Source organism: Plectropomus leopardus, chromosome 9, assembly GCF_008729295.1.
Source record: "Plectropomus leopardus isolate mb chromosome 9, YSFRI_Pleo_2.0, whole genome shotgun sequence".
In the NCBI taxonomy this organism is placed as follows: Eukaryota; Metazoa; Chordata; class Actinopteri; order Perciformes; family Serranidae; genus Plectropomus; species Plectropomus leopardus.
The window spans coordinates 16,120,467-16,138,860 of record NC_056471.1 but is presented as its reverse complement, the minus strand read 5'-3'; the positions used below and the strand labels follow the sequence as shown (position 1 = coordinate 16,138,860).

Here is an 18,394-nt window from a genome sequence, read left to right as displayed (position 1 = left end):
GTACAAGAAAAAAATTACAAAACAAAAAAAAAAACAAAGCAAAAATAAAACAACATAAAAGAAAAATAAAAACAAATAAGTAAAATTACTAAGTAAATGGAAAAATGTAGTGAAATATAAGTAGAAAGCCACATTAAACGGAAAGATTCAAGAAATCTCAAATTTGTACTTGAAAGAATACTTAACCCACAAAATGACCATTTGTACATGAGTTTTTTTCTGTGGTTTGACCTTGAATTTGTGAAGAAAAACGTTTTTCTCGCTTCCACAGAAAAGGTGGACACATTGATTTATTGACTGATTGTGAACCACGTTTAGAAACAGCAAAACTATCAAAACATCTGTTTACAAACTTAAGTCATGCAATATATTCTGAGTCTGATTTATCCAGTTTTATGTTCAGCACTTCTCAAACACATGCACTTTCAATGACAAATGTCAGTATTGGAGTCTGACTTTGAGGAAAGCAGAGATAGGTGTTACTTTCAGTTCAGTTTTAAATGGTAGGGTTTCGGCAAATATGCATGTTTGGGAAGTACTGAGCGTACGACTGGATAAATGAAGCTGATTATACTGCATGAGCTGTGTGAGAGTTTGTAAACAGGTGTTTTTTGGCGTTGTTAAACATGGTCCCCAGTGAATCATTTAAACAGTGTTTGCAGTTTTTTTCTGGAGTCATGTGAGAAAACCAAAAATGTTCTTCCTGAATTCAAGGTAACATGGCATGACTATTGACTTACAAATAGTCATTTGGTGAGTGAAGTGTTCCTTTAAGCAGAGCCCTGGAGTAGATGTACTTAGTTACATTCCATCACAGCTTACACTGAGTATATGTAGTTAAATATAATTTTCCACTTCTTTCTTTCTCTCTGCAGAAAATGATGAGCAGGAACTAACCTATGCTGATGTCAGGATTTTGCAGCGGCAGGGGAGGCAGATGCAGCAAAGGGCAGAGACGGAGGTGGAGTATGGCCAGGTCAAGTTTTCAGAGCGACCTCGGCAGACCGTTGAACCAGCCCAAGATGAATGTGTGTACTCCAAGGTCCGTAGAGGCAGGTGATTCATGGTGTTGAGGGTTTTTACAAAGACTGCACCACTGACAATGGAGGACATGTCAAAATGCGTAAACCTTTTTCACCTTTTATTTAATGTGATATTCAATAGAAAATCATTATTAATATTATCATTATTATTGTCTCCATCTGTTGCATCACAATGGGGCTTGTTTGTATAGATGAATTTTTGTAGACTATTTAATATTTTCAAGAAAATATATTTGTAATGTTTTCGACAATTGTTGCTCTACCCTCTTTATATTAACAGTATGTTGTATTTCTTTGTTTTTACTTGTTTCTAATTTATGAGCATATTTGCTTTTAGTTTATTGTTAAATCACTGTAAACTCATAATAATTCCAATATAAATTTCAAGAATAACATTGTCATGTTTTTATTACTTTGCAGTGATTGGCTGGTGTCATTGGTACATTTATTTTGGTCTAAAGTGACTACTTTTAACTTCATGTAAAAGTTCTAAAGTTTGCATAGATTAACATGTATTTATTAAATAGATGTCGAATAATAGTTTAGGGTCAGACTAAATCAAATATACCAGCAAATAGTAGCTGCATTAGTAGTGTAGATTTAGGTTCAGGGTGGTGTGTGGGAGTTTATCTCAAATTTGCTATCTTACTTTGGCTGTCTTGCCATAAAGATAAGTTTGTAGAGAAAAGTCTTGTCTCACAGGAAGTTCGCAGTAACCACGTATTTTTTTCCATGATGTAAACACTTCTGCTTTTTCTCTGGTATGTGTTTTCAGTCTTACAAAATTGGTTTCGCAGTTAATGGAGGTGTTTTTTATTATTGCATTATTACATTTGTGTCCCCATTAATGCAGTCATAAATATGGGTGGCCTGTGTAGTGTTTAGTGTGCTTGCTCTAATATAAAAGTTAGGGAGGAAATATTTCTATTTTAATAGAAATAACATACAGTCTAATTATATTATATTTTAGAAGAGGCCCGCAACAGTACGTGCGGCTGCTCAGTGTTTCTTATGCTCATGAGTTAGCAGCGAAGGAGGAACACTTTTAAAAAAGGGCTTACTTTTTCTGTGAATAAGGAGAACTTAGAGAGACACATTTTAAGGAACTTAAATTGTCACACTGTGAGCAGTCAGTGTGTTTATCTTTTAACACCATCATTTTTTTTCTATGCATAGTTTGACACGTCCTATGTCTTTGTGGCTACCACTTTAGGAAGTAAGTACCACAACAGAAATATAGATACTAGTGTTACTGCGCAGTAGTAAGACTTTGTGATGATGTATTAATCTTAATTGATAATAATTGTTTCTGGGTAAAGAGAAAGTCAGTTGAGAGCAGTGCAGCTGACTTGTGATTTTTTGTGATTAATATTAATATTAATATTAATATTAGTAAGTCAACCATCAAAATGGTTCATGATTAAAAAACAGAAGCCATTTGTCTGGAATTAAAATTAACTACATGCAAGTGCAGACTTGATCAAGTAGATTTCATTTATAGCAATTTTCGTGCCATGAGCAGTAAAGTCAGTCAAACTTAAACTGACAGTAATGCACAACAAAATTTAAGTTTTTAAGTATTGTCCAAACACTGCTCTCACTTGGAAATGCACAGTGTTTTCTACACCAGTTTCTGAAGAAGAACGATTTAGAAAATGAGACCACAGATATCACACAGTAGATATCAGATTCCTATAAAATACTCAACTACTCTACTCTCTTGGTTTTCCTGCCTCCTCTAGACCTTTTCTGAGTTAACAATTGTGCAGCTTACATGCTGCAACCCATAAATGGAGTGTGGGAAGTAAAACAAAAATTGTTATTTTGAAATGATATTCACAAGAAATTTCATAACCTGTGGTCGTGTATCACATTTTGTGAGCATGTGAAAAAACATTTATGCAAAAAGTGTGTCAAAAAACCCCATCATCATTAACAATAACAACAACAACAACAACAAAAAAAGCCCAAATCCAAGTTTGTGGAAGATGTAATTCAGTTTGGCAGCTGTAGATATTTTCTGTTTACAAAGATTTTTGCACAAATTAAAAAAGATTTACACACAGTTGCACAAACAGGGTCAAAATGTGTGCTTGTAGCTTGTAACTTTAGTGTCATTTACAAAAAATAGGAACTGTTGTCTATCCTTCGCTCAGACTTTGTGAAAGCGTATTGTGAAAATGCTCCTGCGCAAAATGTTTCTACATTTTTTCACACGTGCAAATGTATGTGTTCACAAAATATTTTTACACATGGACAAATTATATCTATAGCTGCACCACACATTTAGATGCACAAAATGGGATATATAGAACTGCAGGCTATGAAATTATTTTTGATCATTTCACAAGCGCAGAATGTTAATGACCCTTGTTTGCCTTCCTAAGTGTGCTTGACTGCACAATAAACAGCGAGAGCAGAAACAAATTCAATACAAGCTATCGGCTAGTTGAATCAAGTCTCACTTTTGTAAGTTGATTTCTCGACTCTTCGACCTAAGAATGTACAAACAAAGCAACTCATAGTGAACATTTTGGTTCACTATGACAACACTTTGATATGTCAAAGCTGTTATCAGATGTTGTTGAATCTGCCAAGGGCCTTTTGGTCTGGGCGTGGATTCAGGAAGTGCATGGCCAAACCTTTGATCCCCAGGCAGAGAACCCTTCTTTTCTCAGCTCAGTATCTCTCTCTAAAAATGGTTTACTTCTGTTTTAAGCAAAACATATTTTTTAAATGCAGCCATTATAAGTTAATTTTTCCTGTGTTCATTTTGACGATTTCTTTTTTATAGTTTATATCACACCAAGTGCTTCGAGTTGTTTATTTGTTGTAGATTTAATAAAAGACAGAGGTTATATGATTGGTTTGGTTTGATAGTGTGAGGTTAAAGGTTGACAACCACAGACTACCATTCAGCTGATTCACAGAGCCATAAAATTGGTGTTTATGGTTCATGATAGTTGCAATATCCTGAAACAGCCTCCTGAATCCAATTTTTTTTTAGTTGAGCCCTCTGGTTGAACCTCTGTCATAATCTTCTGAGCAAATAATTGACAACACAAATGAAGTGTAATAAAGGTGCTCCAAAAATCAAGAATCCTTTTGCCATCTAATCAGTCAGCCACTTTGTTTAGTACAATAATTATACCAGAATGTTCAGTATTGTTGCAGCCATTAGCCATTTGTTATGTGCACAACATTTGAAATCCATAGAGATGACTGTTGTACTTAAAGCGTTTGATAGATATGCTTCAACCATAATCAAACATTTATGTTTTCCTCGTAAAAAAAACCCACGTGATTTTATCAGTGTTGTGACACATTCATGTGATGTTATCCTGTCAGATTATATTTAGTTAACTATAAAACCAAGACTGGTGCCAGTTCTTCAAACCTTGGCACGACAGTGTCTTCTAAGGATATCCATCAGGAGACTTATGATTTAATGTTTAAAGAATTGATCAACTTTTTCGCAAAAAGAAAGTAAATGGTTTGATTCAAAGTAGTTGACATGTAATTTGGGATTTGTACTGCTGTTTTCTCTGGGACAGGTCAAATGTTAAGAAGTGCAGTCGTATAAAAATAACTATAAAAACATTACAGATTTCTGTGAAAAGACCATCTGGCAGTGTAGCCTATATTACTGTATGGTTCAATATACAATTATGATACAAAGCAGGGGTCTTCGCAGGTCAAATTTTTTCTTTAAACTCATGTTTTAATTAAGTCGTTTTGTGGGCATGTAAAGCTTTATAGCATTGGTACAATTCCTCATTGATGGCATAATCTATCTTCTAATGTTTGAGAAATTGTGGTGCAGTAAAAGCGGATATACTGATATACAGCTGGTGACTATGGGCATATCACAGTGCTAATGAACAGAGAGTGCAAACCACATCGATAAACCTTTGTGCCGAGCATGCTTTTTATATAATGTGCTGGAAAACCAACATAAACTTCAGTGTAAACATTTGGACATGCAAACAGATTATTAAGGTTGTTTAGAAAGAGAAACTGGAAAGTCTTGCATGAGTTGCACAAAGTTAAGTGGTACAGTGGTTCACTTTGAATCCAGTTTTTGCAGACCTTGATGGTCAGAGCTAAGTTTACATTGCTACATTTGCAACTTTCCTTCCTCTTTAAAGTGACACACAAACAGGAACAACCTTGTGTGTGAACATTCTTATATGTACTGGGCAGAACTCTAGACACAATAAAATACTGTAGTACAGTTTAGACATACTGTAATCCCAAAAGACTAGAAAAGGAGAAATTTAAAATACTCTGATAAAGGCAAATGTCTGTATTTAGTGTTACAGTGCTGGTAGACCACGAGTCATGTGGCAACAGTTTTTCAGGATGTGGCCAAATACTGCTGTCTGAGTGTGATATCCCACAGCCATTTTTAAACACATTTGCTCTCAGTTCCTAACTGCTATCTCAGTGGTGTTGCTAAAACGTAAAAACAAACATATTTATGAGTCAAAATGCAAAATGTTTTAACAATTTATTTTCATGTCATAATATACAACTGTTAAACAAAAAATGGCAAGTGATGACATTTGCATTTAATATCAAACTGTCATTGCTTTTACTTCCTTTTTTAAAAAAAAAAGAATTTCTGTGCATTCAACATTTCCATTACACTCTGCACAGCTGCCTTCCTCTGCCTACCCGAAACCTATTGGTTTATTCTTTTCACTGGTCTATTCCCTGCATTACAATTCAACAGAACTTTGGCCTTATCTCTTTAAAGTTTTTTTCTTTCTCGTCTTTCCCTTGTAGTAACAAACGTAATGCTTTCTGCTCGCTCTCTATTTCCTGAAAAGTGAAATGCTACTAAATAGATTAATTTGCATCATTTTTCTTCCCTTCCCTTTATTTTATGCTCAGGTTGGACTTTCTGATATATGTCCTCATGCAGTCAAATCAAATTAGAGTCAGGGCAAAGGGAGGCAACTTGCTCCGGAGCAGCACGTGCCTCCTTAACCCCTCTCCCAGCTCCTGTGTCTTTGACAAGAAGTCATGTGGAAATGAATAACTGTTATTTTTTTTACATTTTAATTTCCATTATCATTGTTTTAGGCCTAAAGTGTGTCAAACATTCTCCAATTGTAAAAATGTGTAGCCTAAATTGAAAAACAATTTAAAATGTCTTATTGCATCCAACGTCTGTGGCCTGGCACCTTTTCTTCTAAATTATGGCAAAACCTAAAGAGCGGTGGTTAGTCTTGAGCTACTTGGCTACCTATGTATTCCAAATCCAAAAAGGAAAAATCTCAGAGGAAAATAGCAAAATTTAAAGTATGCTGAAAGATTTGTTTGGTTTCACTGTCAAAGCTGCAAAATAAAGTAACCAAATAATCCACTGCAAAGTCACATTGTTTATAAATGCTCCCTCAGGGTAGTTTAGACTTACTAGACTGTTACCCTAATTATGTGGCACAAATATGCTCTGCAGCTCGACAGATTTTTTTTTTTTATGTTAAAGGTTCCTGACCCCAACCCCTTAGGGACACGGGTTCCCAACCTGGGGGGGTTACAGGGGGTACAAGGCCGTCTTGATTTTAAGAAAATGTTAACAAAAAATTGCAGTTTTCCTATAACTCAATATTTCTGTAAAGAAAAATAAATTGAATTGTTATTTTTAGTTATATTATTGAAAGTAAGTATATACTATATACTATATTATTATTATTATAATATTATTCAAGATCTCAACAAAAATCACACAGAATAAGGGCATGCTGAAGACCTGAACACAAGCTATGATCTCAGAGCTTTCTCTAAAACAGCCTCATCCTGCATTAGAGGTAGGCAGTTAAAACAACTTAAGAGCTGGTAGAACAATGGCCAAGTGCCTGAGAGAAGAAAACACTGACTGTCAAAAAAAGAAGCCTATTATGTTTGTATGATTGTTAAAAATCGAACATAACACAGACAGATAAGTCATTGATTTTTTTTTTAAAAAGAATATCAGGAAAACTCATCACTGATAAAATAATTACAGGAAATAATCTGCTCCAAATCTCTGTATTATTTTACACAAACTTCCTGCAGTTATTGCATTCACTTTTGGGGTAAATAGTGCAGTTTATTAGTTGCTCTGTACTGTTATTGTTTATCACTGAGTATAATATGAAATATACATAAAATATGTCAGGGGATTGTCAGTTTACTCAATGACAGAAAAGGGGTCACTTAAGAAGGCCGATTTTCTTTTTAACAACTAGAGATGGGAAATGCATTGTCACTTCCATCAGCCAAGATTAAGACACATTTATACATAGTGTTAAAGAAGGAAGATTAACTGAAATGCTGTTTCCACTGTGGCAAGTTATCCATGATTCTCCATTGGTAAAATCAGTGCCATGGTGTTGAAAATGATCCATATTAACGCAATAAAGTCCTGTGATTGGCAAATGTCCACAAGAGATGATCGGTGTGACAGACATGTAGCGCTGGTCATTGTGAAAGGCAGGAAGTGCAGCATTATAGCATCATCATTGTCTTCATTCATTCAGTGGTAAACTTATAAAAACAAAACAGGCTATGTACATTTTTCATGCTGTATCAGTCTTCCATGTGAAATCCATCTAGTATTCCTCAGATATTGTATCAGACAAAATGTTGCTGCTGGGGCTGGTGGTGATGTGGGTGTCAGCAGGTCCACCCAGCGCAGGCGGGGTGGGTGTTGTAGTGGAGGCCTGCTGAGAATGCTGCAGCTTCTTTCGGGTTATCTTCCTCTCCTTGGCACGTCGGTTCTGAAACCAGATCTTTACCTGAAATATCAACACCAAAATATATCTATTAGGTATCTTATTGGATATTAATTACACATAATGAGAAATCTTGTATCTGGTAATTTATCTGGTATCAAATGTGTTAATATTAGTGGATGGTGAATTGCAATGAGTCTGCTCTTTGTGTATCTTTTCATACACCCTGCCTCACATACTTTGTCTGAAGTTTAGCAATTTCCTCTATTCCGAGAATGACTTTGTTGCACTCAACTGTGGGTACGTTGAGCAGAATGAGTAAGCAGATGAAACAATAATAACTATAATAATAGCATCACAAGAGCGAAAGTGAGGGTTTCACCATTAATGCTACTTATGTGAGATGTTTTGTTTGGCCACATAACATTATGATTTATAGAGGTTTCTGCTGTTTCATCTAAAGCTGATTTCTTCAAATTGACTGATTGCAACTTTAGCTTCCCACTTGACACAGTTCCTCCTTGGGTTCTGAATATTTGGGTCATGTGCCAAAGCTCATGTGAACATTTTGTAGCCTCAGGGAAGTCAAAGCTTGGCTATTTTCGGAAACAGAAACGTTCGCACTAAAAGTTAAATCACTGATGCTTGAAATGTTTTAGTTTGCTACAGTGTGACATATCCAGTCGCTCTGTATTTGGATGTACTGTCACGGGCAACAACACAACAGTGTAATCGGCTACATTATTGCAGAGTCCCCACTCATTGCTTGTGAACATGTTACGTCGCCACAGGCTTGTGTGTGACTGCTACGTTTCACTTTTCAAGCACCTCGACTGAATGTAATCTAGTTTGCATTTAGTCAGAAAATATATATATATACTCTTTTTGTCAATGTTTGATCCTCATTTTAATATCACATTTTGCCACCCCATTGCATCTGCGTGTGCAGCGCAATGCATGGAAAGCTAGCATAGCATCAGCTAACTGAGCTAAATAACACAGCACCACAGCTAGAAACAAATAAATATGATTGGTTGATGCTTCACAGCAGCATGATAGAAAAACTCAGAATTGACCTTGTTTGCATCTCAACAGTTTTACTATCATGTCTGTGATGATGTTGGTCAATGGGGAAAATGCTTTCTGGGCTGCAGGGAATTTTTTTTCTGCAATACTGTGCGTGGCCACCGGGAAAAATTTGCTGCAAGGGGAAGCAGCTTTGATGGGAGCCTGGTTGTGGCGTGTTTGTTGATATTTTCAGAAATGAAGCTGGGCTTTTACTCTAAATTTTGGCAGATGGGAAGTTAATATATTGTAATTTTGGATTTAATAGAGTTCTATAATATGTCTGAGGAGAATATTCCCAACGGCCTCATCTTTTTCCGCTGACACATAGCCTTTGCATTACCTACACTACAGGACTCACTCACTAGCTCACTAAATTGTCAGCCTCAGTAGTCTCTGGACACCAACAAAAGCGTCCATGTTGCCGTTGCTTAGCAGTGCTCCCATGTCTTTACCTCTAGAACGTAGTGCACAGAGCTTCCCATGACATTGTTACGAGCTCACAAGGTCCATTTGAACACAATTTGCTGGAGCCTCACCTGTCTCTCAGAAAGGCTCAGTGCCATTGACAGCTCAGTCTTCCTTCTCATGGTGATGTAGCGGTTGTACTGAAACTCCTTCTCCAGCTCCAGGCGTTGCTGGTCGGTGTACACCACCCTGTACTTGTCCTTAGTGCGAGTCTTTGCTCCTGAATCACGCAAAATAACGCTGATTTAGTAAGACAACATACTAGTGTGCATGATTGACTGGCTTAGTGAATGTAAGTGAAAAGGTGTGTGAAACATGATTGTAATGTTAGTGAGTCACATGCACTGTGAGCTACACAGATGACTAATTAGAAGAAGTCTGGTGCCATGTTCAAGTTCAGGCGCCACTTAAAGCCTCATCACCTCTATTAATCATGCTAACTATTACCAATGTAAAGACTTCTCACTGCATTGCATCAGTGGTTCTCCTTATCACTGTGAGTGGTATTTACATAGGTGTTTACACAGGCAGCTATTCATTGACATGCATGTTAACACGCACACACACACTCTTAGGAAAGGGTGAGTCAGAGTTATTGATCTGAAATCTTGAGCATGTGACAGCATCGATCGAGTCAGACCAAGGAACAGACACTGGTGAGGCCTGAGGGTTCGCATTTAGTGGAAATTTGGTTTGACTTCTGCAGACTTCCTGTAGTGCTGGTGTTATCTAGCTAGGTTGTCACCCTTTTTCACCCACCCAGTGGACAGAGAGGGTGGGGAGTGACACTTTTGCAGACTTCATGGCCGCCACTGTTAGCTTTGCATTGACATTTCAAACCGTGCTGGCGGAAGGGAGAGGCGAAAAGCTTGATGGATGTGTGTGGGAAGTCAGTCTGACTTTACTTTGTGTTGAAATTGTTCCTGTCTATGAATATATGTTTTACCACATCTGTGCACCCACTCAAATCCTGGCTTTTAGTTTATCATCATCATGTGATTGCACTATGGCCTGTTTAATAAAAGTAATTTTGAGCATCCTCAGTCTTAGGGTAAGGGTTGTATCTTAGCTAAACTTTACCAGTTAGAGCAATTAAACAACATTTAAGATATGTGATTTGTGGTCATAGACCAGACCATTGTAAGTATGGTTATTTATGGTGGAGGGAGGGTCATGCCTTTCCCCCAATCACTAAATAAGGCTCAAGGAAAAATACTTGTACTTCAGGGAGGGTTGTGATATTAAAAAAACAACAAAAATCAAAAACAACTTAGACATATCCACCCCCCTACCGCGATAAATAAGGTACAGTCCCTAAAGTTTTTTTTTGAAATATTTAACTATATTTATATCTTATTGTACACAGTAAAATCTGACAGGTTGATTTTAATTTTAAAAAAATCTATGAAACTGATTGAAAAAAACAAAAACCCAAAAACAACAAAACTATTAGTCTTGATTAATGTTTACCCACTTGATAATGCACTTGTATTTACTTGATTTTGTGAATTTGTTGCAACTCAAAAATGAGAAGATAAATTAAATAAATCTTTCGAAGTTTTAGCAACTTCAGTCAACCAAGTTTCCTGCTTCACATGTCTGTATTCTGCTGGTTGTGAACTAGTCCATCATATTTGTCATTTCTCAAACATGTTATCAAAACAGAACTTGCAGATCTCTCTCTGCATCAAAACCCTCTTTGTGATGAACAAGTTAAGTCAGTTTAACCTGATTTACTGAAGTTGTTAACACTTATAAAAGAACAAAGTAATTCTACTTGTCATATTTTAAGCTGCCACAACTTCAAAAAATTAAGTAAATACAGCAACATTTTAAGTAAATATAACAATAATATGTAAAGTAAAAATAAATAAGATTATTATTTACTTTCCTTTTTTCAAATTGTTAAGTAAAGTAAGATCAACTTCTCAGATTTAACAGTGCAATATACTGCTTATCATTGGCCAAAAGAGCATGTAATCACACCAAACGGCCTCTACATTGTGCCTTGTCCAGTAGGAGTCCCACCTGAGACGGACGGTCGGATGGGCTCCTGTGGTTTCCTCCTGGAGCTGAAGGGGTCCTGTCCGGAGATGAAGTTGTACGGGGTAAACGACCCTCCTCCCGCCGCGGTGGGCGTGCCGCTCAGCTCCGGGGAGGAGAAGTTGACCTGCCCGGCGCCGGGGCTTGACCCCGGGAAGCTGTACGGATACTCCTCCCGGGGAGCGTAGACGGAGTTCCAGGCACTGGTCGACGGGTCACCGACTCCCGGGACGTGATGGTAACCGGTGAAGTCATACGGAGGCGGAAAGTACTGACCGTTCAGTGACAGTGTCTGGTGTCTGGCTGACTGTGAGTTGGGGTACATCCCGGTGTCCTCTTGCGACAGGTAGGGTGACTCTCAGGTAGACCTCGGTGAATCAGACCACCAGGCTCATGTTAGGCCTCCGTGTTTATTCCCAGCAGGCTCTGCTTTAACGCTCTGTTTTCACTCCAGTCTAAGGTCCAGCTACCTGTGCAGTAAGACTACACACACCTTTATAGATTTACTGCCGAGGAGTTCAAAAGTATCATCATGACGTCACGTTTTACCTGAGACCCACCTGCTTTCACGTCTTGGCGACGTGGGGGCATTGACCTCACTTTAGCCATGGTGCCCTGGTGGATCACTTTGATAAGGCCATCATGTAAGATGTTCCTGAAGTGTGCAATGTGCACGCGCGTGTGCACGTACATGCGAAATGGCTCATGTGATTTCCAGCACAGAGATTGTAAATCGAGATTTAAGAGGGCTCAGTGGTGGTAGAAGTATATTTAAAACGGACCACGATGTAGGGCATATACACAAGGCATATTCACAATCTTATCTGTGAACAAAGGTACCTGTAAAGCACAGAAATTTGACAAGCAAAATGACAAGTAAAAGTATTCATTAGGCAGGTCAGTAGGGCAGTAAACACAATTTTATGAATGCTGAGGCCATAGGTTCAAACAAGGTCCACATTGCCCGACCCATGCAAAGTCTACAGATGTTTCATTTTACCTTCAACTGTGTTTTATGTTAATGTAATCTTATCACATTGTTTATTTTTACTACACTGCTAGGTGTGCAAGGTATGTCTTGGAAACCTTAAATACTTTTAAAAATAAGTAGTAAAATATGTGTGAATTTAAAGTATTTAAAAGAGAGTATGGTCATAACCAGCTCTCAAAAGCCCAACATGTGAAATGACTGTGAAATGGTAGAACATAAACTCATTTTGATGTTATGTAACGCCCCAAATATTCAGAAATATTACAGAGAATAGGATGGTTTGGTAAATAAATGGCTTTTCCTGTAGGTATTTTACAGTATACCGTATTCCACTATTAGTATTATTATTAATATTAGATTATTCTGACAAATTCCTAATGGAAGCACTATCTTGATGTAGCTACATTGAGGTTAAACCAATTTAGAAGTTAAGTAAAATTTGGTAGTTTCAAAGTGACACATTTTCTAAGCCGATCCTTTAATTTAAATGTTAGGCCTAAACCTTTAAAGTAGTAACTGACTCCATCAGATAAATGTAGTGGTTTGAAAGCACAAAATTTGACTGTCAAAAGAAGTGAAAGTATAAAGAGGAGATGTGAAGTGCCTCATAAATGTACGTATATGCAGTACTTGAGTGAAGATAATGTGTTACACCAGTGAGAGGACCTAATGTATATGCTTATCAACAGATGGTGTTAAGGGCATATTTTTAACTCCACTAATATGTTTCCCTCCATCGGGTATGTGTTTTTAACATTAGCAACAAACATCCTCTTCTTATTCTCCGAAGTAAGAAGAAGTAACAACAGTAAGATAGGGTCTTTTCTTGGGTCTTCTTCGTTATTTTAATTGAGTCTTTTAATAGTTCAGAATGCAGGAAGACAAATTTGATACGATTATAGGATGTTATTCTTTGGTTGTGACTCTGAGGTGAAGAAACTCAAAGAAACGTAGTTGAAAAACAGACAGATGTAGCTTTTAATGATGTTTATAATGATTTCCATTTGAAAAAAAATCACTATTCCCATTACTTTCTGTTATGGGTAATCGGCTACAAATGTGTGGCAAATGCACATTTACAAAAGTTGGCTATTCCAATCAAGTTTAAAATCATGGTAATGTGATATGGGTTTAGTAACTACTATATCCTTGCTTAAAACAGCCACATGAGGGCAGCAAAAAGCTGAATACTTGCAGGTAATTTACCAGGTCTGCAGTTCTTCAGAGATACAAACTTTTGATTAATATAAATATGTTTTTTCATATGGTGTTAATACTCAGAATATCATGCTGTAAAGTATACTGTGTATTCCATATGTCGAGTTTTTCTGTTGGTCCATCTGCATCTGAGTCTACCAAACATTCATAAAAGATTCATGTTAGTGTCTTGGTCAGAACAGTCATTATCTGCTATAACAACTATCTGCCTTTAGCTTGAAGCAGGCGCATGTTAATGGTTAGAAAAGTGCTACAGGCCTGAACATTAAGGAAAGTGCAACATTAAACTTATATCTCAAATAGCTTGAAATACAATCATAGCCACCACGTGAAAACAGCTTGGCTAAAAATAAGGAAAGGTGGTTTTAGCACTTACAGTATACATTAGAGTATGTGTTGATGTACAAAGCAGACTGTTTGGGGCTAAATGTGCTGCCAAACATTCAAAACTCCAAAATGTACAGCAACTGTCTGCTGCTGTGTCCCAAAAATGAAATCCTGAGCTATTTTCGGGCTGTATAAAACTTTTATTTTATTATTTATGTAAATGATAGGCTACTTCAGACGGTGCAGCTTAAACAGTGTTCCCACTAGTCTGCTTGTAGTCGTCCCGATGTTCAAGTTCATCGAGGGGGAACTAATAAGAGGCTTGTCGCCCCTTTTCACCAGTCCTAAAAGCTCACATGTGTTAGAGAGCTGCTGTAGGTGCCCAGACACACCCAGAGCTTTCATCTTCCACAGTCAGGCTTCCTCTAAGGCCTATTAAAGTCTGCAAAAAGCCAACTAACAGTACTTATCGAGTACTAAACAACTACAACATGTTTGTAAGATTCTGCCTCACCATGACAGCCCACCACTGAAAAGTGGAGAATGGTATATGTTATTTAAATGCTGAACAAGAAGCATTATTATCATTTATTATGATAAACTCAACAACTCAAACAAAAAGTGGTCATTAAGCGATGTAGTTTACTCAGTGTTACAGCAGTTTCAGTTATTTGATTTGATCATAGAGTGTGAGGCGGTCTGCGCACCCACTCTGTCTGTCTGTGTTAAAATGGCCTCACTGACAAAAGGACAGGACACTATTTCAACACAATGCAGAACTGTATCAGGTAACTTTTCTTGATGCACAAAAATCATATTTTTGTTTTTTTGAATCTTTAAAAGAAGACTGAAAAAGTTGAATCAATTTTGTTTTTATTCTGAATGGAACCCAACCAAACTTTCCAAACAGCAACATAAACACATGATAGAGTGAGAAAAAATAAAAGCAAGTTCGCTGTACCCTGTTTAGTTTTTTCCTCTTTTTCTTTTGAAAGTAGGTACATTTTTTAAATGAATTTTCTGCCTTTATTGGACAGTAATCAGCAGAGAGCTGACAGGAAATGAGAGTCAGACAGAGGGACGACCTGCAGCAAAGGTCCCAGGCCGGACTCGAGCCAGGAATGTTGCGATTAAATGGTCAGTGCCTCTCATACACACACACACACACATAGAGGCTGCCAAAAATGTCTTTATTTCATGCTTTCATTTTGTGGTTTTCTCAATGTAAATGAATCAATAATTTGGGATTGCTGCTCCATCCTTTATTTTCTTAACTTAAGTGAAAAAAGCCCATCAAAAGTTCTAAATTGAATTTCATTAATTCTAAAATCATGTCCTAAAATTTCTTATTTTGTCTGAACAATATTCCAAAAAACAAAGCTTGTCAGTTAAAATAAAATCACATAAAAAAACAAGCACCAATTCTTCACATTGTAAAAAACCAAGAGTATTATACCATTGATGGCAAAATTAAAATGAATCAATTATACACTATAAATAGATGCTAAATATTTTTTTGTGGATTGACTAATGAAACTAATTGTTTTTAGCTCTAAATGGAGTTTTTGTATTTTTGGTATTTTTTATTTTTTGTATTATTATTATTATTAGTGTTAGTATTAATAATACTAATACAAATACTAAGAATAGCTTATGTTTATTTTTATATCTTTAATTCAATCACTTAAATCACTGAGTGCAATATCAGTAAAGCCAGCAGACAATTATAAATTCCTAACTGTATTGACTCATGTGCAATTATACTTTGTATATATCAGCTAGCAGCTAACTCACCTTAGGTGATGGCTCTTAACTGTTGTGTATTTTACATGTTCCATTGTTTTCTGAGTTTCAGGTTTGGGGCTGAACAGCATGTGAATCAAGTCTTTAAGCACCTCCGGCTATTACATCCATCCATCTTCATCTATCAGAGGTATGTTGGGTTAAGTTCTGGGTTTCAGGCCCCCGGCTGCTTCTAGCTCATGCCACCCCTCCAGGGGCCTGCGGGGGCTCGTGTCTGTCAGACACGGAGAGATAACTTTTAACTTTATCCAAAATCCAGAAATAATACAAACCCGGGATCAGAATACACAGTGGTGTGTCACATTCTGCCTCTCTGTCCCTCTGTCCAGTCACATTTTCACTTCCTTAAACCTGAACTCTGCCATTCTCTTCCTGTCCACCAGATGCCCTCTGACTTTTTCTCCTCTCAGTCACCTCACTCCCTCCTGCCCTGCAGTAACCCCATTCCCGTCTGTCCCAGTCACCTGATCTTCCTTGCTCACCTGTTCCCACAACCTTTTTAACTCTCTCCTTGTCACTGTGCTGCACCTTTGCTTTCAAGCCTCTGCTACCCTGAAACTTTGGAATCCTACCTAACAGGAATATGTGTCTGCCTGCACTTTTTCCAGCCCCATTCCTGTTTTTCCGTGGACTCAATAATTCTTCTGTTTGGACATGCCAGTAAGCTCATGTTTGTTTATCTTTTCAGCAAATCCCTTAACTGTTCCTGTCTGCTTGTATTGTCTGCATTTGGGTCCTTTCTCCTGTCGCTGCGCTCACACCCACACGACAAGTTGCACTAGTTGCGCTCCAGCTATGGAAACAAGCCCAGATCAGCAGTGAGAGAAAGCACTCTTCTGCTGTTCTGATAGGCTGAATAGGCTGTGTATTGTTGCAGCAGAATGATTCAGAGTCCAGTATATCAAGTGGTTTGCTACTTTGTCCAACAGTATGAATAAACACCACAGATAGCTGCCAAATATAAAGCCACAGATACCCCCTTGTTTTCTATGTCTCCACCACTCCATTGCAACATGCTGCAATTATAGATAATAACAAAATACCACATTAGACAGATACAATATCTGTCTTGGGTGGGTACTCTTAAAACATTAGGAATTTACACCCAGTGTGTCCTGTTAGAGCTGCAGGATGTTTTGAGTGTGTGTCTGATCTCCAGATGATAAAACATGGTTTGCAGTGCATAATGTAAAACAGTAAAACAAACAAACAAACAAACAAACAAACACGGGAATGACCTGGAAAAGAAATTACCTAAACAAGTTTTCCTAGCGTTTTAAAAATAATTCCCCAAATCCACTAATTTCTTGCAATTTGAGAAATGGTTTAAATGGTTTAAAAACTTGTGAAGGGTGTCTGAAAGCAGCACTTGGGAAGTGATGTCGGTCCAGGTTTCAAAGGGTTAATCTGTTATCAGTTAACCTGTTTACCTGTGAAATGATCCTAACTAGTGTTTTTTGAGTATTACTCAAAATTCCAAGTTGCACCAACTTTTTTGGAACGTGTTGCAGGTATCAAATTCAGAATGAGTGTAGATTTCACAAAGAAACCTAAAGTTTATCAGTTTGAACATTAAATATTTTATGTTTGTGTTCTATTCAAAGATTTACAAATCAATCATTTCTGTCTTTATTTATGTTTTACACAACGTCCCAACCTCTTTGGAATTGGGTTGTAGATTCATGGGGTTAAGTAGGTGGATTTTGGGCAGATTTATTGAGAGAAGGTGTTAATTACATAGTTAGAAATAGGCTGATGTGAAGGTGGGACAGCCCTGTTTGGTGTTGCTCCCCTCCTATCTAATAACTGGGGCCTCACTGGCTCTCTAATTACTGCTAGCAGGGCTTTTAGATTTACCCTCACAATTAGAGGAGAACATGGTTACTGTCCAATTTAGCCCCTGTTCCCTCCTCCTCCCCTGTCTGCCCCCCCTACCCCTTGTTAGAGACAAAAGGCCTTCGTCAGCTGCAGGGTTGCGTTATGAATTTCAAGCCATCCACTCATATCCTGGGAAAGGGAGACATTAGGGAGAGAGCCAATGCAGAAAACAGAGGTGTTTGCATGGTGTGTGTTTGAATGAGAGACTGAAAGAAAGAAGACAGAGGGAGGTATTGATGTATTTTATGTGGGTTAAATGGAAAAAGATAGGAAACAAAAAAAACAGAAGACAGAAAGGGAGATGTAACATCTAAGGGTTAAATGGCTAAAGTAACCCATGTGTTTAACCTCTTTTACACTCGATTCTATCAGTATGATTATATAAGTGAAGTTATTTTCCCGAGAAACTGAGACTTCCATGTTTGTTTCCAAAGCAGGCCACGATCAGCTCTGCCAAAACCTTTTTTTTCTACTTCGCTTGGACCTCTCACTCAGTCTTTCTCTTCCTTTTTATTGTGTTTGTTGTTTTATGGAGGGGTTAGATGCGGTCCAGATTGCTGTTGCCAATAGAGACTGTCTCAGTTCACCTCCAGTTCCTCGCCACTCCATTCATAAACAAATCACCCCAGCTCCAGACCTCTGCGCTGCTACTGAAGAACAACAAGCACAACCTGTATTTTGAAGTTTTCTCCCTCTGTCTTTTCTCTTTCTCTGCTCACTCCTCTTTTTCTTTTTTCAAACTTCCCTCTATTGCCTTTTGCTCAACTCCCACTCACAATTCCCTCCCTCCTCTCCCTCTCCACTCTTACTCGAGCCTCAGCTGGGCCGGACAACTG

The 18,394-nt window shown here is 37.6% G+C and overlaps 1 protein-coding gene across 1 annotated transcript; it reads right to left on the bottom strand.

Annotated features, from left to right (window-relative positions):
• Nucleotides 1-7,642: 7,642 nt before the first annotated feature.
• On the bottom strand, nucleotides 7,643-11,819 carry cdx1a (caudal type homeobox 1a). The gene is made up of 3 exons (XM_042492790.1): nucleotides 11,327-11,819; nucleotides 9,370-9,518; nucleotides 7,643-7,828 (listed from the first exon to the last, which is right to left on the bottom strand). The coding sequence occupies exons 1-3, from the start codon at nucleotides 11,664-11,666 to the stop codon at nucleotides 7,643-7,645; spliced, it is 675 nt and encodes a 224-aa protein (XP_042348724.1). The 5' UTR covers nucleotides 11,667-11,819.
• Nucleotides 11,820-18,394: the final 6,575 nt, after the last annotated feature.

Coding starts and splice junctions, on each gene's coding strand:
- cdx1a (XM_042492790.1), bottom strand. CDS start 11,666: ATGTACCCCAACTCACAGTCAGCCAGACACCAGACACTGTCACTGAAC. Junction 9,519..11,326: donor CATCCGACCGTCCGTCTCAG/GTGGGACTCCTA, acceptor TGCGTGATTCAG/GAGCAAAGACTCGCACTAAG. Junction 7,829..9,369: donor TGAGCCTTTCTGAGAGACAG/GTGAGGCTCCAG, acceptor TTGATATTTCAG/GTAAAGATCTGGTTTCAGAA.